The sequence below is a fragment of the Leptodactylus fuscus genome, chromosome 8 (assembly GCF_031893055.1).
Source record: "Leptodactylus fuscus isolate aLepFus1 chromosome 8, aLepFus1.hap2, whole genome shotgun sequence".
In the NCBI taxonomy this organism is placed as follows: Eukaryota; Metazoa; Chordata; class Amphibia; order Anura; family Leptodactylidae; genus Leptodactylus; species Leptodactylus fuscus.
Genome location: NC_134272.1, coordinates 78,500,773 through 78,528,288, shown reverse-complemented (window position 1 = coordinate 78,528,288; position 27,516 = coordinate 78,500,773). Strand labels below are relative to the sequence as shown.

General features: G+C 41.9%; 1 protein-coding gene across 1 annotated transcript in view; it reads right to left on the bottom strand.

Annotated features, from left to right (window-relative positions):
- Nucleotides 1-27,516, bottom strand: part of CCDC148 (coiled-coil domain containing 148) — a 100,015-nt gene that overhangs the window by 8,367 nt on the left and 64,132 nt on the right. The window contains exons 11-13 of the mRNA XM_075284490.1: nt 19,113-19,253; nt 13,640-13,758; nt 11,142-11,259 (exon numbers count right to left, since the gene is read on the bottom strand). Of these exons, the coding sequence (XP_075140591.1) occupies nt 11,142-11,259; nt 13,640-13,758; nt 19,113-19,253 (378 nt within the window). The remainder of the gene's footprint in view (nt 1-11,141; nt 11,260-13,639; nt 13,759-19,112; nt 19,254-27,516) is intronic.

Genomic DNA, 27,516 nt, shown 5'->3' with positions numbered 1-27,516 from the left:
AGAAGCTGAGCTGTGAGATATATAGGGTTATATGATAGAGGAGAGAAGCTGAGCTCTGATATATAGGGTTATAGGATAGAGGAGAGAAGCTGAGCTCTGTGATATATAGGGTTATATGATAGAGGAGAGAAGCTGAGCTCTGTGATATATAGGGTTATATGATAGAGGAGAGAAGCTGAGCTCTGTGATATATAGGGTTATATGATAGAGGAGAGAAGCTGAGCTCTGTGATATATAGGGTTATATGATAGAGGAGAGAAGCTGAGCTCTGATATATAGGTTATATGATAGAGGAGAGAAGCTGAGCTCTGTGATATATAGGGTTATATGATAGAGGAGAGAAGCTGAGTTATGTGATATATAGGGTTATATGATAGAGGGGAGAAGCTGAGCTCTGTGATATATAGGGTTATATGATAGAGGGGAGAAGCTGAGCTCTGTGATATATAGGGTTATATGATAGAGGAGAGAAGCTGAGTTCTGTGATATATAGGGTTATATGATAGAGGAGAGAAGCTGAGCTCTGTGATATATAGGGTTATATGATAGAGGAGAGAAGCTGAGCTCTGTGATATATAGGTTATATGATAGAGGAGAGAAGCTGTGCTCTGTGATATATAAGGTTATATGATAGAGGAGAGAAGCTGAGCTATGTGATATATAGGGTTATATGATAGAGGAGAGAAGCTGAGCTCTGTGATATATAGGTTATATGATAGAGGAGAGAAGCTGAGCTCTGTGATATATAGGTTTATATGATAGAGGAGAGAAGCTGAGCTCTGTGATATACAGGGTTATATGATAGAGGAGAGAAGCTGAGCTCTGTGATATATAGGGTTATATGATAGAGGAGAGAAGCTGAGCTCTGTGATATATATAGGGTTATATGATAGAGGAGAGAAGCTGAGCTCTGTGATATATAGAGTTATATGATAGAGGAGAGAAGCTGAGCTCTGTGATATATAGGTTATATGATAGAGGAGAGAAGCTGAGCTCTGTGATATATAGGTTATATTGTAGAGGAGAGAAGCTGTGCTCTGTGATATATAGGGTTATATGATAGAGGAGAGAAGCTGAGCTCTGTGATATATAGGGTTATATGATAGAGGAGAGAAGCTGAGCTCTGTGATATATAGGGTTATATGATAGAGGAGAGAAGCTGAGCTCTGTGATATATAGGGTTATATGATAGAGGAGAGAAGCTGAGCTCTGCGATATATAGGGTTATATGATAGAGGAGAGAAGCTGAGCTCTGCGATATATAGGGTTATATGATAGAGGAGAGAAGCTGAGTTCTGTGATATATAGGGTTATATGATAGAGGAGAGAAGCTGAGCTCTGTGATATATAGGGTTATATGATAGAGGAGAGAAGCTGAGCTCTGTGATATATAGGTTATATGATAGAGGAGAGAAGCTGTGCTCTGTGATATATAGGGTTATATGATAGAGGAGAGAAGCTGAGCTCTGTGATATATAGGGTTATATGATAGAGGAGAGAAGCTGAGCTCTGTGATATATAGGTTATATGATAGAGGAGAGAAGCTGAGCTCTGTGATATATAGGTTTATATGATAGAGGAGAGAAGCTGAGCTCCGTGATATATAGGGTTATATGATAGAGGAGAGAAGCTGAGCTCTGTGATATATATAGGGTTATATGATAGAGGAGAGAAGCTGAGCTCTGTGATATATATAGAGTTATATGATAGAGGAGAGAAGCTGAGCTCTGTGATATATAGGTTATATGATAGAGGAGAGAAGCTGAGCTCTGTGATATATAGGTTATATGATAGAGGAGAGAAGCTGTGCTCTGTGATATATAGGGTTATATGATAGAGGAGAGAAGCTGAGCTCTGTGATATATAGGGTTATATGATAGAGGAGAGAAGCTGAGCTCTGTGATATATAGGGTTATATGATAGAGGAGAGAAGCTGAGCTCTGTGATATATAGGGTTATATGATAGAGGAGAGAAGCTGAGCTCTGCGATATATAGGGTTATATGATAGAGGAGAGAAGCTGAGCTCTGCGATATATAGGGTTATATGATAGAGGAGAGAAGCTGAGCTCTGTGATATATAGGGTTATATGATAGAGGAGAGAAGCTGAGCTCTGTGATATATAGGGTTATATGATAGAGGAGAGAAGCTGAGCTCTGTGATATATAGGTTATATGACAGAGGAGAGAAGCTGTGCTCTGTGATATATAGGGTTATATGATAGAGGAGAGAAGCTGAGCTCTGTGATATATAGGGTTATATGATAGAGGAGAGAAGCTGAGCTCTGTGATATATAGGTTATATGATAGAGGAGAGAAGCTGAGCTCTGTGATATATAGGGTTATATGATAGAGGAGAGAAGCTGAGCTCTGTGATATATAGGGTTATATGATAGAGGAGAGAAGCTGAGCTCTGTGATATATAGGGTTATATGATAGAGGAGAGAAGCTGAGCTCTGTGATATATAGGGTTATATGATAGAGGAGAGAAGCTGAGCTCTGTGATATATAGGTTATATGATAGAGGAGAGAAGCTGAGCTCTGTGATATATAGGTTTATATGATAGAGGAGAGAAGCTGAGCTCCGTGATATATAGGGTTATATAATAGAGGAGAGAAGCTGAGCTCTGTGATATATATAGGGTTAAATGATAGAGGAGAGAAGCTGAGCTCTGTGATATATAGAGTTATATGATAGAGGAGAGAAGCTGTGCTCTGTGATATATAGGGTTATATGATAGAGGAGAGAAGCTGAGCTCTGTGATATATAGGGTTATATGATAGAGGAGAGAAGCTGAGCTCTGTGATATATAGGGTTATATGATAGAGGAGAGAAGCTGAGCTCTGTGATATATAGGGTTATATGATAGAGGAGAGAAGCTGAGCTCTGCGATATATAGGGTTATATGATAGAGGAGAGAAGCTGAGCTCTGCGATATATAGGGTTATATGATAGAGGAGAGAAGCTGAGCTCTGTGATATATAGGGTTATATGATAGAGGAGAGAAGCTGAGCTCTGTGATATATAGGGTTATATGATAGAGGAGAGAAGCTGAGCTCTGTGATATATAGGGTTATATGATAAAGGGAGAGAAGCTGAGCTCTGTGATATATAGAGTTATATGATAGAGGAGAGAAGCTGAGCTCTGTGATATATAGAGTTATATGATAGAGGAGAGAAGCTGAGCTCTGTGATATATAGGGTTATATGATAGAGGAGAGAAGCTGAGCTCTTTGATATATAGGGTTATATGATAGAGGAGAGAAGCTGAGCTCTGTGATATATAGGGTTATATGATAGAGGAGAGAAGCTGAGCTGTGAGATATATAGGGTTATATGATAGAGGAGAGAAGCTGAGCTCTGATATATAGGGTTATAGGATAGAGGAGAGAAGCTGAGCTCTGTGATATATAGGGTTATATGATAGAGGAGAGAAGCTGAGCTCTGTGATATATAGGGTTATATGATAGAGGAGAGAAGCTGAGCTCTGTGATATATAGGGTTATATGATAGAGGAGAGAAGCTGAGCTCTGTGATATATAGGGTTATATGATAGAGGAGAGAAGCTGAGCTCTGATATATAGGTTATATGATAGAGGAGAGAAGCTGAGCTCTGTGATATATAGGGTTATATGATAGAGGAGAGAAGCTGAGTTATGTGATATATAGGGTTATATGATAGAGGGGAGAAGCTGAGCTCTGTGATATATAGGGTTATATGATAGAGGGGAGAAGCTGAGCTCTGTGATATATAGGGTTATATGATAGAGGAGAGAAGCTGAGTTCTGTGATATATAGGGTTATATGATAGAGGAGAGAAGCTGAGCTCTGTGATATATAGGGTTATATGATAAAGGGAGAGAAGCTGAGCTCTGTGATATATAGAGTTATATGATAGAGGAGAGAAGCTGAGCTCTGTGATATATAGAGTTATATGATAGAGGAGAGAAGCTGAGCTCTGTGATATATAGGGTTATATGATAAAGGGAGAGAAGCTGAGCTCTGTGATATATAGAGTTATATGATAGAGGAGAGAAGCTGAGCTCTGTGATATATAGAGTTATATGATAGAGGAGAGAAGCTGAGCTCTGTGATATATAGGGTTATATGATAGAGGAGAGAAGCTGAGCTCTGTGATATATAGGGTTATATGATAGAGGAGAGAAGCTGAGCTCTGTGATATATAGGGTTATATGATAGAGGAGAGAAGCTGAGCTGTGAGATATATAGGGTTATATGATAGAGGAGAGAAGCTGAGCTCTGATATATAGGGTTATAGGATAGAGGAGAGAAGCTGAGCTCTGTGATATATAGGGTTATATGATAGAGGAGAGAAGCTGAGCTCTGTGATATATAGGGTTATATGATAGAGGAGAGAAGCTGAGCTCTGTGATATATAGGGTTATATGATAGAGGAGAGAAGCTGAGCTCTGTGATATATAGGGTTATATGATAGAGGAGAGAAGCTGAGCTCTGATATATAGGTTATATGATAGAGGAGAGAAGCTGAGCTCTGTGATATATAGGGTTATATGATAGAGGAGAGAAGCTGAGTTATGTGATATATAGGGTTATATGATAGAGGGGAGAAGCTGAGCTCTGTGATATATAGGGTTATATGATAGAGGGGAGAAGCTGAGCTCTGTGATATATAGGGTTATATGATAGAGGAGAGAAGCTGAGTTCTGTGATATATAGGGTTATATGATAGAGGAGAGAAGCTGAGCTCTGTGATATATAGGGTTATATGATAGAGGAGAGAAGCTGAGCTCTGTGATATATAGGTTATATGATAGAGGAGAGAAGCTGTGCTCTGTGATATATAAGGTTATATGATAGAGGAGAGAAGCTGAGCTATGTGATATATAGGGTTATATGATAGAGGAGAGAAGCTGAGCTCTGTGATATATAGGTTATATGATAGAGGAGAGAAGCTGAGCTCTGTGATATATAGGTTTATATGATAGAGGAGAGAAGCTGAGCTCTGTGATATACAGGGTTATATGATAGAGGAGAGAAGCTGAGCTCTGTGATATATAGGGTTATATGATAGAGGAGAGAAGCTGAGCTCTGTGATATATATAGGGTTATATGATAGAGGAGAGAAGCTGAGCTCTGTGATATATAGAGTTATATGATAGAGGAGAGAAGCTGAGCTCTGTGATATATAGGTTATATGATAGAGGAGAGAAGCTGAGCTCTGTGATATATAGGTTATATTGTAGAGGAGAGAAGCTGTGCTCTGTGATATATAGGGTTATATGATAGAGGAGAGAAGCTGAGCTCTGTGATATATAGGGTTATATGATAGAGGAGAGAAGCTGAGCTCTGTGATATATAGGTTATATTGTAGAGGAGAGAAGCTGAGCTCTGTGATATATAGGGTTATATGATAGAGGAGAGAAGCTGAGCTCTGTGATATATAGGGTTATATGATAGAGGAGAGAAGCTGAGCTCTGTGATATATAGGGTTATATGATAGAGGAGAGAAGCTGAGCTCTGCGATATATAGGGTTATATGATAGAGGAGAGAAGCTGAGCTCTGCGATATATAGGGTTATATGATAGAGGAGAGAAGCTGAGTTCTGTGATATATAGGGTTATATGATAGAGGAGAGAAGCTGAGCTCTGTGATATATAGGGTTATATGATAGAGGAGAGAAGCTGAGCTCTGTGATATATAGGTTATATGATAGAGGAGAGAAGCTGTGCTCTGTGATATATAGGGTTATATGATAGAGGAGAGAAGCTGAGCTCTGTGATATATAGGGTTATATGATAGAGGAGAGAAGCTGAGCTCTGTGATATATAGGTTATATGATAGAGGAGAGAAGCTGAGCTCTGTGATATATAGGTTTATATGATAGAGGAGAGAAGCTGAGCTCCGTGATATATAGGGTTATATGATAGAGGAGAGAAGCTGAGCTCTGTGATATATATAGGGTTATATGATAGAGGAGAGAAGCTGAGCTCTGTGATATATATAGAGTTATATGATAGAGGAGAGAAGCTGAGCTCTGTGATATATAGGTTATATGATAGAGGAGAGAAGCTGAGCTCTGTGATATATAGGTTATATGATAGAGGAGAGAAGCTGTGCTCTGTGATATATAGGGTTATATGATAGAGGAGAGAAGCTGAGCTCTGTGATATATAGGGTTATATGATAGAGGAGAGAAGCTGAGCTCTGTGATATATAGGGTTATATGATAGAGGAGAGAAGCTGAGCTCTGTGATATATAGGGTTATATGATAGAGGAGAGAAGCTGAGCTCTGCGATATATAGGGTTATATGATAGAGGAGAGAAGCTGAGCTCTGCGATATATAGGGTTATATGATAGAGGAGAGAAGCTGAGCTCTGTGATATATAGGGTTATATGATAGAGGAGAGAAGCTGAGCTCTGTGATATATAGGGTTATATGATAGAGGAGAGAAGCTGAGCTCTGTGATATATAGGTTATATGACAGAGGAGAGAAGCTGTGCTCTGTGATATATAGGGTTATATGATAGAGGAGAGAAGCTGAGCTCTGTGATATATAGGGTTATATGATAGAGGAGAGAAGCTGAGCTCTGTGATATATAGGTTATATGATAGAGGAGAGAAGCTGAGCTCTGTGATATATAGGGTTATATGATAGAGGAGAGAAGCTGAGCTCTGTGATATATAGGGTTATATGATAGAGGAGAGAAGCTGAGCTCTGTGATATATAGGGTTATATGATAGAGGAGAGAAGCTGAGCTCTGTGATATATAGGGTTATATGATAGAGGAGAGAAGCTGAGCTCTGTGATATATAGGTTATATGATAGAGGAGAGAAGCTGAGCTCTGTGATATATAGGTTTATATGATAGAGGAGAGAAGCTGAGCTCCGTGATATATAGGGTTATATAATAGAGGAGAGAAGCTGAGCTCTGTGATATATATAGGGTTAAATGATAGAGGAGAGAAGCTGAGCTCTGTGATATATAGAGTTATATGATAGAGGAGAGAAGCTGAGCTCTGTGATATATAGGTTATATGATAGAGGAGAGAAGCTGAGCTCTGTGATATATAGGTTATATGATAGAGGAGAGAAGCTGTGCTCTGTGATATATAGGGTTATATGATAGAGGAGAGAAGCTGAGCTCTGTGATATACAGGGTTATATGATAGAGGAGAGAAGCTGAGCTCTGTGATATATAGGGTTATATGATAGAGGAGAGAAGCTGAGCTCTGTGATATATATAGGGTTATATGATAGAGGAGAGAAGCTGAGCTCTGTGATATATAGAGTTATATGATAGAGGAGAGAAGCTGAGCTCTGTGATATATAGGTTATATGATAGAGGAGAGAAGCTGAGCTCTGTGATATATAGGTTATATTGTAGAGGAGAGAAGCTGTGCTTTGTGATATATAGGGTTATATGATAGAGGAGAGAAGCTGAGCTCTGTGATATATAGGGTTATATGATAGAGGAGAGAAGCTGAGCTCTGTGATATATAGGTTATATTGTAGAGGAGAGAAGCTGAGCTCTGTGATATATAGGGTTATATGATAGAGGAGAGAAGCTGAGCTCTGTGATATATAGGGTTATATGATAGAGGAGAGAAGCTGAGCTCTGTGATATATAGGGTTATATGATAGAGGAGAGAAGCTGAGCTCTGCGATATATAGGGTTATATGATAGAGGAGAGAAGCTGAGCTCTGCGATATATAGGGTTATATGATAGAGGAGAGAAGCTGAGTTCTGTGATATATAGGGTTATATGATAGAGGAGAGAAGCTGAGCTCTGTGATATATAGGGTTATATGATAGAGGAGAGAAGCTGAGCTCTGTGATATATAGGTTATATGATAGAGGAGAGAAGCTGTGCTCTGTGATATATAGGGTTATATGATAGAGGAGAGAAGCTGAGCTCTGTGATATATAGGGTTATATGATAGAGGAGAGAAGCTGAGCTCTGTGATATATAGGTTATATGATAGAGGAGAGAAGCTGAGCTCTGTGATATATAGGTTTATATGATAGAGGAGAGAAGCTGAGCTCCGTGATATATAGGGTTATATGATAGAGGAGAGAAGCTGAGCTCTGTGATATATATAGGGTTATATGATAGAGGAGAGAAGCTGAGCTCTGTGATATATATAGAGTTATATGATAGAGGAGAGAAGCTGAGCTCTGTGATATATAGGTTATATGATAGAGGAGAGAAGCTGAGCTCTGTGATATATAGGTTATATGATAGAGGAGAGAAGCTGTGCTCTGTGATATATAGGGTTATATGATAGAGGAGAGAAGCTGAGCTCTGTGATATATAGGGTTATATGATAGAGGAGAGAAGCTGAGCTCTGTGATATATAGGGTTATATGATAGAGGAGAGAAGCTGAGCTCTGTGATATATAGGGTTATATGATAGAGGAGAGAAGCTGAGCTCTGCGATATATAGGGTTATATGATAGAGGAGAGAAGCTGAGCTCTGCGATATATAGGGTTATATGATAGAGGAGAGAAGCTGAGCTCTGTGATATATAGGGTTATATGATAGAGGAGAGAAGCTGAGCTCTGTGATATATAGGGTTATATGATAGAGGAGAGAAGCTGAGCTCTGTGATATATAGGTTATATGACAGAGGAGAGAAGCTGTGCTCTGTGATATATAGGGTTATATGATAGAGGAGAGAAGCTGAGCTCTGTGATATATAGGGTTATATGATAGAGGAGAGAAGCTGAGCTCTGTGATATATAGGTTATATGATAGAGGAGAGAAGCTGAGCTCTGTGATATATAGGGTTATATGATAGAGGAGAGAAGCTGAGCTCTGTGATATATAGGGTTATATGATAGAGGAGAGAAGCTGAGCTCTGTGATATATAGGGTTATATGATAGAGGAGAGAAGCTGAGCTCTGTGATATATAGGGTTATATGATAGAGGAGAGAAGCTGAGCTCTGTGATATATAGGTTATATGATAGAGGAGAGAAGCTGAGCTCTGTGATATATAGGTTTATATGATAGAGGAGAGAAGCTGAGCTCCGTGATATATAGGGTTATATAATAGAGGAGAGAAGCTGAGCTCTGTGATATATATAGGGTTAAATGATAGAGGAGAGAAGCTGAGCTCTGTGATATATAGAGTTATATGATAGAGGAGAGAAGCTGTGCTCTGTGATATATAGGGTTATATGATAGAGGAGAGAAGCTGAGCTCTGTGATATATAGGGTTATATGATAGAGGAGAGAAGCTGAGCTCTGTGATATATAGGGTTATATGATAGAGGAGAGAAGCTGAGCTCTGTGATATATAGGGTTATATGATAGAGGAGAGAAGCTGAGCTCTGCGATATATAGGGTTATATGATAGAGGAGAGAAGCTGAGCTCTGCGATATATAGGGTTATATGATAGAGGAGAGAAGCTGAGCTCTGTGATATATAGGGTTATATGATAGAGGAGAGAAGCTGAGCTCTGTGATATATAGGGTTATATGATAGAGGAGAGAAGCTGAGCTCTGTGATATATAGGTTATATGACAGAGGAGAGAAGCTGTGCTCTGTGATATATAGGGTTATATGATAGAGGAGAGAAGCTGAGCTCTGTGATATATAGGGTTATATGATAGAGGAGAGAAGCTGAGCTCTGTGATATATAGGTTATATGATAGAGGAGAGAAGCTGAGCTCTGTGATATATAGGGTTATATGATAGAGGAGAGAAGCTGAGCTCTGTGATATATAGGGTTATATGATAGAGGAGAGAAGCTGAGCTCTGTGATATATAGGGTTATATGATAGAGGAGAGAAGCTGAGCTCTGTGATATATAGGTTATATGATAGAGGAGAGAAGCTGAGCTCTGTGATATATAGGTTTATATGATAGAGGAGAGAAGTTGAGCTCCGTGATATATAGGGTTATATAATAGAGGAGAGAAGCTGAGCTCTGTGATATATATAGGGTTAAATGATAGAGGAGAGAAGCTGAGCTCTGTGATATATAGAGTTATATGATAGAGGAGAGAAGCTGAGCTCTGTGATATATAGGTTATATGATAGAGGAGAGAAGCTGAGCTCTGTGATATATAGGTTATATGATAGAGGAGAGAAGCTGTGCTCTGTGATATATAGGGTTATATGATAGAGGAGAGAAGCTGAGCTCTGTGATATATAGGGTTATATGATAGAGGAGAGAAGCTGAGCTCTGTGATATATAGGGTTATATGATAGAGGAGAGAAGCTGAGCTCTGTGATATATAGGGTTATATGATAGAGGAGAGAAGCTGAGCTCTGCGATATATAGGGTTATATGATAGAGGAGAGAAGCTGAGCTCTGTGATATATAGGGTTATATGACAGAGGAGAGAAGCTGAGCTCTGTGATATATAGGGTTATATGATAGAGGAGAGAAGCTGAGCTCTGTGATATATAGGGTTATATGATAGAGGAGAGAAGCTGAGCTCTGCGATATATAGGGTTATATGATAGAGGAGAGAAGCTGAGCTCTGTGATATATAGGGTTATATGATAGAGGAGAGAAGCTGAGCTCTGCGATATATAGGGTTATATGATAGAGGAGAGAAGCTGAGCTCTGTGATATATAGGGTTATATGATAGAGGAGAGAAGCTGAGCTCTGTGATATATAGGTTATATGATAGAGGAGAGAAGCTATGCTCTGTGATATATAGGGTTATATGATAGAGGAGAGAAGCTGAGCTCTGTGATATATAGGGTTATATGATAGAGGAGAGAAGCTGAGCTCTGTGATATATAGGGTTATATGATAGAGGAGAGAAGCTGAGCTCTGTGATATATAGGGTTATATGATAGAGGAGAGAAGCTGAGCTCTGTGATATATAGGGTTATATGATAGAGGAGAGAAGCTGAGCTCTGTGATATATAGGGTTATATGATAGAGGAGAGAAGCTGAGCTCTGTGATATATAGGGTTATATGATAGATTGTATATCTTGCTCTCAAATATGGTAGCAGAAACACAGTTTCCCTTTAGTTTGTCGTTTCCCCCATATACTGAGCTGTATTATTGTATATCAGATAGTTGCGATAGAGTTGTTCGTTGCTTTGTTGTCTTGTACATTCAGACCAGTTGCTACAATATAAGCTGACACAACTATTAGAGCCGGCGCAGGATTGTCTCTGCACATTACCTGTTGGCGCAGAGCTTGCAGCCGCCTCTGTCTCTCGGACTCCGCTTGCTCCTCGAGGACAGCCGCCTCCTTCCTTTCTGACAGACGCTTCTCTAACAACTGCTGCCGATAAACAACTCTGAAAAGAAATGTCAGTGGGAAAGAAATCTTATTAATTGTAGGAATCCGTCGCCGCATCCATTGATGCTACAATACTGCCAGCCTTCTGTACATCTCCGGCATATTGCGGCGCTCTGCTCCATTTAGTACAATGTCAAAACAAGATATTTGCATTCGCGCTGCGGCTCGCTGTGATAGACGCTCGCCTCTTTCTGACAGGCTTCATGAGCGATGATGACTGAAGGGTTTTGCTGCCTATTTTTGGATCAATAGTCGTCCTGTTCATTTTAAAATCTTTCAGAACAAAGATGCGAGGGAAAAGAGCAGATGGGTGGAAGTCGCCGTGAAGATGTTATTTTAGTGGAAGAGACAGGAAGATACAGACGTTGGTCCCTGCTGAATGAAGTGTGAATATCATCCTAGGGATGGACTCGCTATGGCTGCATACTAATAACACTTTATGGGCCTGCTCTATATGGGCCATAGTCAGATAGAGAGGTCAATGAAAGGGGGCGAGTGCTAGTCATTGCTTCACTGTATGGATCTCAGCAAACCTTCTATATGTTACATGAGGATGGATGAAGGCGCAGGTCCACCAAGCCCAGAATGTAACCTACGGTGCTGATCCAAAGAGTTCGGAGACTTTGAATGCGATTTTATGACCCCCTCCCCGCCGCATCTTCAAGTGCAGGGACCCTCAACATGTAGTTTGTGAGTCCCTGCTGTCTAACAGAGACCCCAGTTCCTTATTAGTCTAGTCTTCTATCCAGACAGCATGCCTCTCTGGTCCTGAAATGTCTGCTGATGGAAAGACACGTGATGCAGCACAACCATCAGCATATCCTATTTGTATGCACTATGCCTGAACTAGGTGCTTGCACATATAGCGACAGTGCAAATACAGTTAAAAAAGGTATCTATAAGGCTAGGGCTACACTGTGATTTTCAGTAAGATTGCAATCCTGAGAGTGCAATGACTGCGAGTTCAAGTCAAAATTGTTCTACTTTTTTGTGGCTCCGAGTCGTGCTCACGACACATTAGGAGTCACAATGCAACTTCTTTCGCTATCAAGAGTGAACTCAGCAAGCTTTGGGAGTCGTAGCCAAAATCGTCATTTATTCCGAGCCTAATACTTCCATCTGGACTTGAACAGATCCTGAATTTTCAGAAAAACTAGCGCAGGCACAGTGTCTCCCAGCGAGAGGTGCTGATGGCTGGGCTGCATCAAATAACCCCCCATCAGTAGTCATTTTCAGGACTGCAGCAGCCTGCGCCACCTGATCTGACATTGGCCATAAACAGACTCTGTTGCATGCCCGGAGACTCCATTGCTGAGGCAACTGCTTGACGTCCAGCAAGTAATGTGCACGGATCCTATTAATTAGAATAGGCCACATATACAATGGATGTGCTGGATGTGACTCGCGAACATCTCTCCACACTGAATGGGGTTCTTGGGGTGCTAAAGTTGGGAACCATTTCTGAAGTCTATCCCTGGATGTCCTCCTCTCACTCTGATAGTATCTAAGAGGATCTAAGCCCTCGTTCACATCAGCATTTGGATTCCGGCCGGGGGAATCCGCATGGGGACCCCCCGAACGGACTACACATGTAATTGCAAGCGGTGTGCAATAAAAGCACATGGACCCCATAGACTATAATGGGGTTCGTCTGCTTGCTGCGCGCTGCCCGCACGAATCATGCGGACAGAAAAGTAGACGGTGAACTACTTTCCTGTCCGCAAGATCCCTGTGGAGATCTCACCGCAAGCACACGTACCCCATTATAGTCTATGGGGTCCGTGTGCTTTTACTGCACCAGCCCTTGCACTTGCGTTTGGTATTCCTCATGCAGACTCCCCCGGACGGAATCCAAAAGAACGAGGGGTGAGACTGATCCTGGGATTGTATTTTCCAGTAGTTTCTATGAGTATCCAAGTTTCACTTATATGGGATTGCCTATCTGTAAACTTTATATGTTTCGGTTTCCTTGTAAATCCTTCATACGATTAACAATGGGATATTTCTTAATGGTTTCCCTACACTCCCTGCGGTTTTGCCCTGTCCGGCGTACGTTGCGACCTCCCTTGGGTTTGCAGGATCAATATTAATCTTTCAGATTGGTGAAACCTGCAGAAATAGCTGTTTGCTCCGTCCAGTACATTAAACATTTACAGCAATCATTTCTTAGGGCTTTACTATTGGCTGCCACTAAAGTTGAGGATTTTGAAGGATTTTTAATGAAATGGAGATAGGTTGATAAAATTATGGACTAGCCAAAGATAATATATTAAATTCAATCTGTATTTTACGTGTTGTATAGAAATGAGAATGGAAAAGAGTTTACTGGTGGCCGGTTATGGTTACACACGCCCGTCTTGGGCCTATCATGTACTTACCTCTCTCTGTCGTTCTCAGTTTGCTGGGCCATTAGTTTCTTTAGCTGTTCTAGACGCTGCAGGTCCCGTCTCTGTTGCTCTTCCCACGCTTGCTGTTTCTCGGCTTTGTACTTTTGTATCTGTCGTGTGAAGGAAAGAAAAAAAAAAGGTTCATATTGAATTGCGCCTAAGCCTGCGTGACAAGCTATACAAAAGGAAATCCCCAATGCTAGAATATCTTGATATTGTTTCTAGCAAATACGGTTATGTATGAATGTGCCGTGAGGCTTGAAATCCCCGGCATTGTTTTTGGTGGTTTCACTGTTGATTTCATTTCTAACTAAGTGGAAACATTTATAAGACAGAGCTGCGCTCCATCACATCACCCAGCTGCACCTTTCTCATCTATTCGGGTATTACATATCACATTCAGATCTGTATCACAGCATGAACTAGCCCAAATCCATGGGTAAGGAGACATACTGCGGTGCCAGACACACTCCAGGTCAGGATGGCGGTGTTCTCATAACATAGCGAAATACTATCGAATATTGCCTGCAGGGTTTGGAGGGTAACAGATCTGCAGGTAACAAACCATAGGCGGTGATCAATAACTCCTTCACTATGTCAGCTCCGACGGTGCAGAGTACGTCTGGCACCCCAGCATGTGTCCTCACCCTATTATAGGTACAGTGTTGGCCAAAAGTATTGGCCCCCTGCAATTCTGTCAGATAATACTCGTTGTCTTCCAGAAAATGATCACAAGCACAAACTCTTTGGTATTAATATCTTCATTTATTTTGCTTGCAATGAAAAAACACAAAAGAGAATGAAAAGAAAGTCAAATCATTGATCATTTTACACAAAACTCCATAAATGGTCCGGACAGAAGTATTGGTGCCCTCAGCCTAATACTTGGTAGCACAACCTTTAGACACAATAACTGCGCACAACCGCTTCCGGTAACCAGCAATGAGTTTCTTACAAGGCTCTGCTGGAATTTTAGACCATTCTTCTTTGGCAAACTGCTCCAGGTCCCCCCTGAGATGTGAAGGGGGCCTTCTCCAAACTGCCACCAAGAGATCTCTCCCCCTCCCCCACAGGTGTTCTATGGGATTCAGGGCTGGACTCATTGCTGCCACTTTACAAGTCTCCAGGGCTTTCTCTCAAACCATTTTCTAGTGCTGACCTGAAGTGTGTTTTGGGTCATTGTCCTGCTGGAAGACCCCTGACCTCTGAGGGAGACCCAGCTTTCTCACACTGGGCCCTACATTATGCTGCACAATGTGTTGGTCGTCTTCAGACTTCATAATACCATGCACACGGTCAAGCAGTCCAGTGCCAGAGGCAGCAAAGCAACCCCAAAACATCAGGGACCCTTCGCCATGTCTGACTGTAGGGGGCGTCTTCTTTTCTTTGAAGGCCTCTTTTTTTCCCTGTAAACTCTATGTTGAGGCCTTTTCCTACTTTTGTCTCATCTGACCAGAGAACATTCTTCCAGAACGGTTTTGGCTTTCTCAGGTAAGTTTTGGCAAACTTCAGCCTGGCTTTTTTATGTCTCTGGGTAAGAAGTGGGGTCTTCCTGGGTCTCCTACCATACAGTCCCTTCTCATTCAGACGCTGACACTGGATAGTACGGGGTGACACTGTTGTACCCTCGGACTGCAGGGCAGCTTGAGCTTGTTTGGATGTTAGTCGAGGTTCTTTATCCACCATCCGCACAATCTTGCGGTGAAATCTCTCGTCAATGTTTCTTTTCTGTCCACATCTAGGGAGGTTAGCCACAGTGCCATGGGCTTTACACTTCTTGATGAGACTGCGCACGGTAGACACAGGAACATTCAGGTCTTTGGAGATGGACTTGTAGCCTTGAGATTGCTCATGCTTCCACACCATTTTGCTTCTCAAGTCCTCAGACAGTTCTTTGGTCTTCTTTCTTTTCTCCATGCTCAATGTGGTCACACAAGGACACAGGACAGAGGTTGAGTCAACTTTAATCCATTTCAACTGGCTGCAAGTGTGATTTAGTTATTGCCACCACCTGTTAGGTGCCTCAGGTAAGTAACAGGTGCTGTTAATTACACAAATTAGAGAAGCATCACATGATTTTTCAAACAGTGCCAATACTTTTGTCCACCCCCTTTTTTATGTTTGGTGTGGAATTATATCCAATTTGGCTTTTTGACAATTCTTTTTGTGGTTTTCCATTGAAGACAAATTAAATGAAGATAATAATACCAAAGAATTTGTGATTGCAATCATTTTCTGGAAAATGAGTATTATCTGACACAATTGCAGGGGTGCCAATATTTTTGGCCAACACTGTAAGTAATATCTACAAATGCCTTTTTGTATCTATAGCTCCTATGCAAAAATATCTATCTCCATGGTAACAGACTACAAAAGAACTTTATGCAGTCTGACTTTCATAAATAAAGTATATCGGTGAAGAAACTTGGCAATATATCGGATTAAAGTAAAATGTGGCTATTTGCATTGATCAGGCTGAGTTATTACTACTATAGAAGTCTATGGAGAAGGCTGCAGCTGCTAAGCTCAGCTACACATTGTAACAAGAGATAAGATAGCTCTCTTAACGCTGCTACATCTAGTAACAGTCCATGTGTAGCCTCAGCCTAGGAGAGTAAATGATGTGATGGGAGTCCTGCGCAGGCATACTGTGTAGTAACAGAGACAGACTGCGCCAGCTCGCACAGCGCCATTAGTAATGCTTTTATCCTATTATAATGGTACGTGCTGGAATAAGCGTTCTGTCTATTATTATACACCGGTTCACACTGTAAGGCAGATAATATAAAAGTACAGAGATTCATTTCCCACATAAATTATTTTGTTTACATCTTAATAAAAACACATTGCACAATGGTGCTGCAACAAGAGCGGCGAATTATCACCACCGTGATATTACATATCATTAGAATAGAAACCTAGAAACCAAACTGAGACAAAATCCGTGTCATATTATACACTGATTTCTGTGGGAACTGTGTAATGCTTGGTTTTCCCTCCGGGGACGCTACACTGGTGAAGACAAATTATTATCATAGGCGAAATCTCCTAATGTTTCTTAGAACTCTGGGAAGATATAACAAGTTGATTGTTGCTCGTTTTAACTGATTTTAGATGGTCCCTTTAAATGACCCCAATACCAGGTTCCATAATTTGGGTCCGATACTTGAAGGCTGGTAAGACAGTAAAACTACTTGGCACCCTTAGTAAAGAAAGTGCCAAACAGTCTAAGCACATGGCTTTATTCATGACACACCAATGCTGGGGTTAAGCAGTTCAGATGGGGGGTGTTTTGTCCCCCATTCTCTATTCATTTCACTTTGGAGCAGCAGAGATAGCCAAAGTACAGCGCTCAGGAATTGCACCCAATAGATTGGGGACTGCTGGGATCCGAACATGGGACTCCTGACCTCAGCTAGCAGCCTATACAGTACAAAGACAATACATGGCCTGTAAATACCTAAAGCAAATCTCCTGATAAGCATCTATTGTGTGGACCACCTATGTCTGCTCAGTAAACAATGGACACTCCTATTCCATCTAAAGGTCAACAGTACATGGCTTGGAGAACAAGTAATACAGGATTTAGGTCTGGGGAGACTCCCAGATTTGGAGGAGGCCAAGGATTTCTACAAGTCTGTTTGAATCTTGTAAGGAGAATAACTCTGTTCTCAAGGATGCCACTTACAGGAAGGTGTTGACCTCATGGTCTGCAAACTGTAAAGGGGCTGTGCAAATTGGCTGCCTGGAATTTTGGAGTTGATCCAGTGATGGGCAATGTGTGAGCCTAGTATATGTATGTGTGGCTGATATATAAGACCTCCCTTACACAGTTAGGTAAGCCCTTCCTTCTCTAACCTTTACTTATCCCCACAATCTTATATCCTTCCCTGCATTCTTTGGATGAAGGAAGACCGAAGATCTTGAAACAGGAGATCTGCGCTGGACAATAATACAAAAAGGCCTGTACGACGCGTTTCGGGCTTTCCCAAGCCCTTTATCAAGTGCAATCAACTCAGCGCAGAACTCAGCGCAGGGCAGTGCTCCTTCCCGGGCACTCTTATAGTCTCTACCTCCTCCTTGCCTCGGCTGAGCAGCTGCAGACTCAGGGGCCCCTCATGCTCCTAGTCAGAGCACTGAGTTTGCAGCTGCTCAGCCAACGTGAGGAGGAGGTAGAGACTATAAGAGTGCCCGGGAAGGAGCACTGCCCTGCGCTGAGTTGATTGTACTTGATAAAGGGCTTGGGAAAGTCTGAAACGTGTCGCCTTTTTGTATTATTGTCCAAATAAAAAGATTTCGGATTTCACTTCTGATCGTGTCGTGCCATATCCCAGTGAGTGCAGATCTCCCATTTTGAGACCTTTGGTCTTCCTTCATCCCGGTCCGCTGATGTTGCAGGGTGATCTGCTGCCACTCTCACCTGGAACATTGATACCAAGCAGATATAGGTTTTGTGACGGAAAGGCCAGCTGGGCAATTCTAATACATTTATGTACCATCATACATTGGTCAATACTACACTTAGTTGCACTCAGTGTCTTTCTCCTTTTCTTCTTCCCTGCATTCTTGTCCCTTAGTTAGGTAACCTTTTCTTATATGTCCCTGTGCCATTAATAAATCCCCTTTTAAAGATCCGGTGGTTATTGTTGTTAATGTACTATTAACTGGCACCCCAAAACGCAGCAGATTCTACAGAAGTCACCGTGAAGTGTCTAGTGAACTTATACACCATGATCAAAAAGTATACTGAGAAATATAGATCAATGTATAATATGAACTTGTGCGGTCCATGACCGGAGCATAAGATGTGAATGGCCCTTTATCGGTCACACGTACTTGTGCGGCCAGTGGGTGTTCGCATACCTGGCACGGGGTCAGATGGAAATACCCCTTTAACCCGTTAGCGGAGGCAGACATTGATGAATTGGGAATGTTTGGATTTAGATACATCTATATACAATTTGCAGCCTGAGAGATACGCTGGGTGACAACGGCACTGGAAACTATAATGGATTCCATCAGCGTAATGATAAATCAGGATGATACGTTTCCAGCTATTTGTGGTGCGACACCTCCCATACACACATTGAGCTGATATCCCAGGGTGGGTAAAGTTTGCTTTGCACGGAGTTGCTGACTTGTGACAGGCGTGTACTGCAGTGCAGGGTACTTGACTGCAGCACATTCAGCATTCCCACAGTCTCTCTAGTACTGTTACAAAAACCCACATTTACGGAATAATTCAGGATCGGCTACACTCACAGCACATTGCGGAAAGGATAAGATTTAGTTCCTTGGAGACATTAATGGCTTTAGCGAGGTCTTAAACAATCTTGCCTGGAATGCTATGTAAACTCCGTACCCAACGCCCTGCCAGCGGTAACAAATAGTTTTAATTAGGACGCATCAAGATATTCTCTGTAATCTCTTAAGTAACATATGCAAATGATCGGAGCCTTCCTACTTTCTCTTTCTCGCTCGCTCGCTGGAGCTTTTCTTTCTCTCGTCTTTGTTTTTCTCGCTGTTCCTCCTCCTGTTGTCTCCTGGCAGCGATAGCAGATTCTAATCTAGCGGCTTCTTCTTGGTGTATTCTCCATTGCATGACCTAAAATTGGATTTGGGAACATTTCAGACATGTTTAATACACAAACGTCGGCATAAATCAAATGCAGTATTTCCAGATGACAAAAAGTGCATTTGGTATACTATAGCAGAACAGGGCGTGAATACATGCGGAATATCTCAAGACATCTTTCCCATTGTAGCCTGGCCATACACATTAGGGAGGAGCTTGTCCTGTTGGCAGCCATCGACCCTGACCCCGCCATACACATGCACACTTGGCAAATTATACAAGGGCTGTGAACAGTGAGCGGGAAGAAAGCTGCTGTCAGACACCTCTATCGGCAGCTCATCTTTCCTGATGGGATTGGTCATATTGAAATCCACCTGTCCAATCCTTCTGTTTCACCATGTGGGTCCCGACACTCCCATACATAGTAGAGGGTCCTCTAGTCCAAACCAAACTAGCAGGGTCAGCCAATAGTAACTCAATGTGTATGGTGCCTGGCGAGCAAAGTCACTTTGTGCTGTTCACATTTGTAATTTCCCTTTTTTGTTAGGGGTTCAGGTATTTTTATAAGAACAGTCTGTAGAGATTTTCATGCCATCAAATACACTCATTGACAAAAAAAAAATAAAAAAATAAAAAAATAAATATATATATATCAGACAGAAATATTAGATCGCTGTAAACCTCACCCTGCAGTTCAGTCTCCACACATATGTAAATGATTACAGGTAAGGTGTAATTGCACACTGGATCTTGCCACAAGAGGGCGCAAAAGTGCTTCCCCACTTTTACTTTTGGGTAGTGTACCCCTTGGTGAGCCATTGTGGACGACTAGACATGTCTTTACAGCACACAAAAAGACATTTTACCCAGTTGACAGACTTTGAGAGGGGATGGCTCAATGAAATGAGAGGAGCAGGATGGTCATTTGGATAAATTGCCAGTATCCAGGCCGTTCTAATTTAGCTCTTAGGAGGTGTTGGGAGCAGTGGTTACACAGGGGCACACGTATGGTTTACAAGTTGACCCAGACAGATCCCCTGTAGAGGATGGTTAGATCCCCTGACAAGGACGAGCAGCTCCTGCAGTTACCTTGTCCACCATCCAGACACTTTGGCACTTAACAGGAGGAAGTTTGGTGTCACACTGTCCATTATGTGTCTTGCCATTGACAGCCAGCTACCATTGCCTATGTTTGCAGTGGTTTTGTGAATGAGAAACCTTGACTGGACCCATATCATAAACCGGACAAATCCAGGTTCTGATTGGGATCTGACCATAGTTGGGTTTGCAAATGGGGGCAATGGTGGTGAGCGTGTCAATCATGCCTTTGTTGTGGAGTGACACTCTTCCCCCTACTGGTATGATGATGTGGGGGCCATCAAATATGACAGTGGATCACCATAGAAATGATACAAGAACACTAACAGCTCAGTGATATGTACAGAACATCTTGACTCTGCCATGTGGCAAAGTGAAGAAAGAAGCATAGGCCTGGGGACCAGTGGGTATATAGAGTATCAGAATTTAATGGAATTGCTTATTTAGCACTTTTCTAATACACATAAGGTAACTAACAGGACCAGCAGATGGCTAATAAACAAGTTACTGTACCTATAGTTCTACAGTGTTTCACAGAGCTTAAGGTCACCCCGAAGTATCTACCAGAGCCGGACACAAGGCAGGTTGAAGTTGGCTACCCAGACCCCAGATTGCAACCCCAGAACAAGGTGCCAGAAAACAGGAAAAAAACTGAAACCCTATGATAGAGAAAGCAAAACCCAAGCCATAGTCAAAAACTAGGAGTAGGAGAACAGCCAAAATGAAGTCAGAGGAATATCAGAAATGCAGGCCAAGGTTGAGTCCAGGAGGTCACAGATAAAGCAAAATCGGCAAGCAAGGGAAAAACCAGGAAAGCAAGGCAAAAATCAGTAAACGAGGGAATCATCAGCGAAACATGATAAGGCCTCATGAACAAGACCGTGTGCCTTTTCACTGTGCTCTCCTGGTTTTTCCTGCACAGCGCAGTGACCCATTCATTTCAATGGACCCATGCACATTACCATGTTTTTCATGGGTGCTGCAAAACTCAGAGCATGCCCTATTCTGCTCAGTGTTTGTGGCACGGACACTATGGCACACAGAAAACAACAGATATCACATGGATGCTACTGATGTATTTTTTTTGGGGGGGGGGTGCAAATTGCACATGGTTGTATGCATGATGCCTAAGATAATGCAAGCGAGTTCTGATAACATGAGATTCTAGAATAGTAATGTAATCACAGACAGGTGATGAGAGTCAGAACCAGGTTTCAGTACCTTACCCCATTATTGTATATGAAGTACAGTCCTGATGGACTCTACATCTGGCTGAACCGACCCAGTCAAAGTTGACTGGCATGCATAGCCACCTTAAAGCAACAGTCATGTGCCATATACAAATGCTGCACAGAAGGGAATGGTTCCTGCCGCCTGGAGAAGTAGGAACGCAGAGGTTTTAGATTCCTGACAGTGCTCAGGAGATTTTCCATTTCTTGCAGGTGAGATCCTTTCCTTTTTCGGAAGTCTCCCAGCCATTCTGAGATAGTTGGTGACCTAGATTGTGACTACTATACTATATCCGAGATCCTGAATCTTTCTTCCAACCCTCAATGGTTAGCATTAGCTTACAGGACTTTAGTTGTATACATGGCATTTACCCTTTATCCTAATAATTACCTTGTTCTGTAGAATTTTCCCCCTTTCCTTGCACATGGCTACCCTTCTATTGTCCCGCTGTCAGAATCCGCCATGGTGCATACCTTCTCTCCTGCCTATACCAGTCTTGTTATTTCAGATGAATGAATTAAGATGTTCGCTACGTAATTTCATCCTCGCCTACGGCACAACCCATGAACGACACCTGTAATTTCCCGTCAATGGTAGAGCTGGTATTTAAGTCATCTCCTCAATGTTATGTATATGATAACAGTGACTACGCGTCAGGAAAACGTGGGAGGCAGACAATGCATTAATTGTAAAATTATTAGTACGTACCAAACAGTGTCACATTCGTGAGATGCCTTCAACGTTTCAGCAGCCTCCATTTATTTCATGCCTAACTAAGGTTGTGCGATCTTGACAGAGAAAATAAATTCCTTATTGATTGGTTCCCGTATGAGAAGCCGCAGATTTTTCTCAGCTTGGCATAAATGATGAAACTGACATGAGAGGATTTTGCAAGCTCGGGGTGTTACTGAACAGATGTTCTTAAGATAAATTGCACAGAAAAAAAATGTTGGTGTCTGCCCAATACTTCAAATAACGAGAAAATGACAAACTAACGAAGGTTTCTTACGAGCGCAACGCGGGCGGAGAAACACTGTGTGAGCGAGAGAATCGATAACAATGTTACATCCAAGAGCAGATTAATGAGGCAAATTGTAGCCTGCAAATATCTTTTACAGAAATATGATGGACTGTCACGGGTCAGTTTAGCAAGAGTTCAAGTCGCGAAGGATCAACGAGGGTCGGCAAGGAAGATGAATCCTCCAGACGTGAAATCGTTTATATTGTCTACTTAGAGATGCAGAACTTGTGCGGTCACATTACATTCACATACAGAACGGTAAAGAGTGATGGAAAAGAAAGCCAAGCGCACTATACTGTATAGAGAAGAGACCGCTGGGATTAGACAACCCCCATCTTAGGTGACAGGTCCCTTAGGTGCAGTAGGTCTCACTGTCAGGATCCTCGGAGTTGTGGAGTCAGAGTCAAGACTACTTTTGGGTGGAGTCGCAAAAAAGTTACAGACTCAAAAACTGGGTTCACTATAATACACTGCAGTCGCTGTTAGAAGTAAGGAGCAATAGCTGATCGGTGTGGGTCCTGGTATTTGGAAGTATACCGATTCAAAATTGATGTCCTGTCCTATGAATAAGACAATCATATTAAAAGCTGTATAAGCCCTTTAACAGTGTAGCATTAATATGGAGGCTTGTACCTTCTGGGGTAGAAATAAATCATGGCAGAATGTTATAAGGTGTGTATTACGCCCTTCCCCGGGAAAACAAAAATTGAGTTTATTCAGGATAGAAAGAGAAGGGGGAAACACTAGCACATCCTCACTTAGCACCCCATATCTTTGGGCTATTTCTCCAGTATTGTAACACTAGCATCTGCCCGCAAATTCGTCTGCGGGTTGGTGTTGGCGCTGAGTCGCTTATATTTAGCCAATTGCTGTTGTGGATGATCAGCCTGCTCCCACGTCTCGGCTCTGCTACATCGCAGCATATGCGCAGCATACTCAGTTGTATGTACATCTCTGCATCTGGAGAGCGTACTTAGCTGTGCTACAGCGCTGCCTAAGCTCTGCTACATCTGGCCATTTGGATTATAGGGGTGTTCTTATGTCAGTGTGTGAGCAGCTTCTGTGTTGGAAACGGCTGAACGGATGTTGTAGAAATTTGCCACAGTTCGATCAGCCTGCTCCCGTGTCTCGGCTCTGCTACATTGCTGCATATGTAGAGTATAGGATACCCAGCTGTATGTACATGTTTGCATATGGAGAGCCTATAGAGGTGTGCTACAGCGCTGCCTAAACTCTGCTACATCGGGCAATTGTTATTACAGGGGTTTTAACAGATCCTGGCAGATCAGTTATTGCTCCTTACTTCTAACAGCGGCTGTAGTGAGTGCTGCAGAGCTTCTCCCTTTCAAGTCTATGGGAGAACCATGGCAGCACAAAACCTGGGTGTCATGAATAACTGGAGTCCTTACGCGGAGTCCGCGCCAGAATTAGCGCCAACTTGCTCATGTAAATGCCCCCTTAAGGTCGTCGCTGTGCGGCATTATTACTCAGGGAGACACAAAAGATGGCGCACAATATTATACTATTACGGTAGGGGGCACAAAGATGGCATTCACAATGATGAAAAGGAATAAAATAAAATCATGTGTGAAACACGGTCAATAAGTATTATCTCTGACAACATAAATTGTGCTCGAGCTGAACTTTCTAAACAAGTTGTCACATGGTTTCCTTAATGAAGTGCAATTATCCTCTCTTTTCTTAGATGAGAATTTCCAGTAGCGGGGAGCAATTAATCACAGACTTTTTTTGTAATTATATTTGATTTTTCATTCACGTCGCTCTTTTTTGTACTGCAATTATGGAATTATAATCATAAAAAAAATGAATGATTAATTCCATCTGAAGGTTAATAAATCTAAGCAAATAACAGCAGAGTAGATGAAGCATGGGATCCAGATGCTGTGGATTATGGGGACAACTCATAGCGGAGACGCGGAGAGATTCACTAAGCACTGGAGGCCCCTTGTGTAAATGTCTTAAAGGGGTTATTGCCTGAATATGATTCATCTTCTTTATTTAGGATACAGAATAAATTGCAAGTCGTGGGGGTCCGACTGTGGAAACCCCCACCTATTGTGTGTTTTACTCTCATTGAAAACGTATCGGTGAACGTAGACGCCCCCTGGTCTATTCATTTCAATGGGATGACCATAAATACAGCACTTACCGATATTTGGTGCTCCCATTGAAATTAATAGACCAGGGGGCATCTATGTCCATGGCTACATTGTCAATGGTGGGTGGGGGTTTCGGTGGTGATGTATCTTCTATATAGGCAATGTAACCCTTATCCTATAGACAGAGCATAAATCATTTGAGGTCAATATATCACCTATATTTGTTTACTAAATAAACCCATATACATATACTCTAGTTGTTTTATATGTCTATCCTGAAGATACGTCATCAATATAACATCGGTGGAGGTCGGACACTCGGCGCCCCCTCTGATCAGCTGATTGCAGGGGCTACAGTTCTCAAAGGAATGCTGGATGCCTCTTCATTATGTACCAGACACAACGCTGTACAAGGTGTAGTGGTTGTACCTGGTGCTGCAACTAAGTCCCATACACATCAACTACTGAACTACTGTAGGACTTTGTGATGGATGGGGGTGGGGTGCTGGGAGTCAAACCCCCCCCCCCATCTTATTCTGATGGCTAGAATTATAAAGCTTATGCAATGCTCATTTAACAGAATTTCAGCAATTTGCTTTACAGCAGTCAATCATTGGGTCCTTTAGGTTGGAAAGGTTCATTGACTTCTACGGAAGAGTGTTGTGGGCATTCTTTATAACTTTGGAAGAGGTCATTGTGGATGGAGGGGAGGTGTTATGAACGATGGATCCTGTGTTACCAATATACATAGGTGCCACATTTCATTGTAATCTTACCTATCATGATAACATGATGTTTGCTGAGAAGTGATCTCTACAGAACAGGAGGTATCAGTCTATTATTACTTTTAAGGCTCTGGGTGGACCATCAAAACCTGCAGTCAGGAGGTAACTCATTATCATACCTTGTACACCAATTATCTAGCAAACCAGATATGAAAGTCACAGATTTTGGGTTTTAAAAGAAAAATTAGTGACCTTTTTCACTGTTTTGATCTCAACAGATTTATGATTATTTCCACCTATCTACTGGTGTCAATGATCCCTGGATATTGCCATGCCCCTGATGTCAATGAGATGCGTCATTAAAGACTTCTGACATTGACCAATCAGTGTCAGTCTCTTTTGTGGTTAGCTATATTAGTAGGCACACTCCCATGCGAAGGTTGTCCGTCACTGAGTAAGACCGCCCACTTGACACACAAGCCCAAGGGTTTGCAATAATAAAGGGCTAGGTCTATTGAATCTTTTCCTACATAACCATCCTGTTCTGCTACAGTAATATTCCATCCACCAGGTTTACTTTAATGACCATCTTTATATAGCACACGGTAAACTGAAGAAGATCAAAGCAAAGTCAAGTTCACTTCCATTATATTCGCCTTTAAGGGTCAGATATTTGTAGATGCCTCCATTTATGTTACCCAAAGTTTTAGAGCGAAGAAAGCAAGTAACAGTGACCTGTATCAACCTCTTACACAAAAGATCTGAGACTTCCCGGTCTGTTCTTTATGTGACAAACACCTCTTATAATCTGACACCTAGAGCACAAAATAAAGGCCCAATCTGACAATTTCATTCTCGCCTCGCCAGAACTGTCATGTCAAAAGAAGCCGCTGACTTCAAAGTTTTTCACTTGTATCCTCCTCTTCAGGTCCCTTTGATAGTCCTGTATGACTTTCTTCTTCATGTCACAAGGAATGTATGACATGGATGATATAACGTTATAGGTGTCCTGAGGAATATTTATCTATTTAACCCCTTCCCACAACTTGACCCATCACTACATCCCCTGCATGGCAGTGAGTGTGGGGTATAGTATACAGATGACATCCTGCTTCAATGGCGGGGATCGGAGATAACCCTGATCCTGATAATATAACATTTTAGATGTCAATAGTAAGTACATCATCTATAGAGGAGGGGGCTCCCGAAACTTCCTTATAGTTGTCATAACAGGCAAGAGCTTGATCGAGGCCCCCTGGTCTGCCTTGGCTATATTTCCAAAGGCATGGCCTGCTACTCTGATAGGTAACAATTAGAGATGAGCGAACGGCGTTCGATCGATTACATGTTCGATCAGATATCAGGCTGTTCAAGATGTTCGATTCCAGTCGAACACCAGGTTGCAAACGCACTAAAAATTCGATTCCCCTCCCACCTTCCCTGGCGCTTTTTTTGCACCAATAACTGTGCAGGGGAGGTGGGACAGGAACTACAACGGATTCATTGAAAAAAAATAGGAAAAAGTAATTGGCTGCCGAAATCAGGTGACCTCCAATTTATATGAACAGTGGATTTACTATCCGGTTCATATGAGACTGTGAACTATGTGACTGTGAGACAGGGATAGATGTACAGGCAGGGTTAGCTAGGGATAACCTTTATTTAGGGGGTAATGTCACTCACCCAGCTCTTTGGGGCTCTATCTGGTCAGGATCCCTGTCAGCTTGCGATATGCGGGAGCTGACTTTTTCCCATAGGAATGCATTGACCAGCGTTGATTGGCCGAATGCCATACAGAATACAGCATTCGGCCAATCAACGCTGGTTCTGCTGGAGGCTTGTCTGTGAGGAGGTGGAGTCTAAGATCGGACCAGAATGGAGACTGCTGTAGACCGATCTTAGACTCCGTCTCCTCTGGCAGAAACAACGTTGATTGTCCGAATGCTGTACTCTTTATGCATGTAAGTTATTTTTTTCTGTGAAATCTACAAAAGTCCTAAAAAGAAATATAAAAAAAATCTATCCATATTTGGTATAGTTTGATATAGGTGACAGGCTATTCGTGCCAAAAGGTGCACGACATGCATTTAAAACTCAAA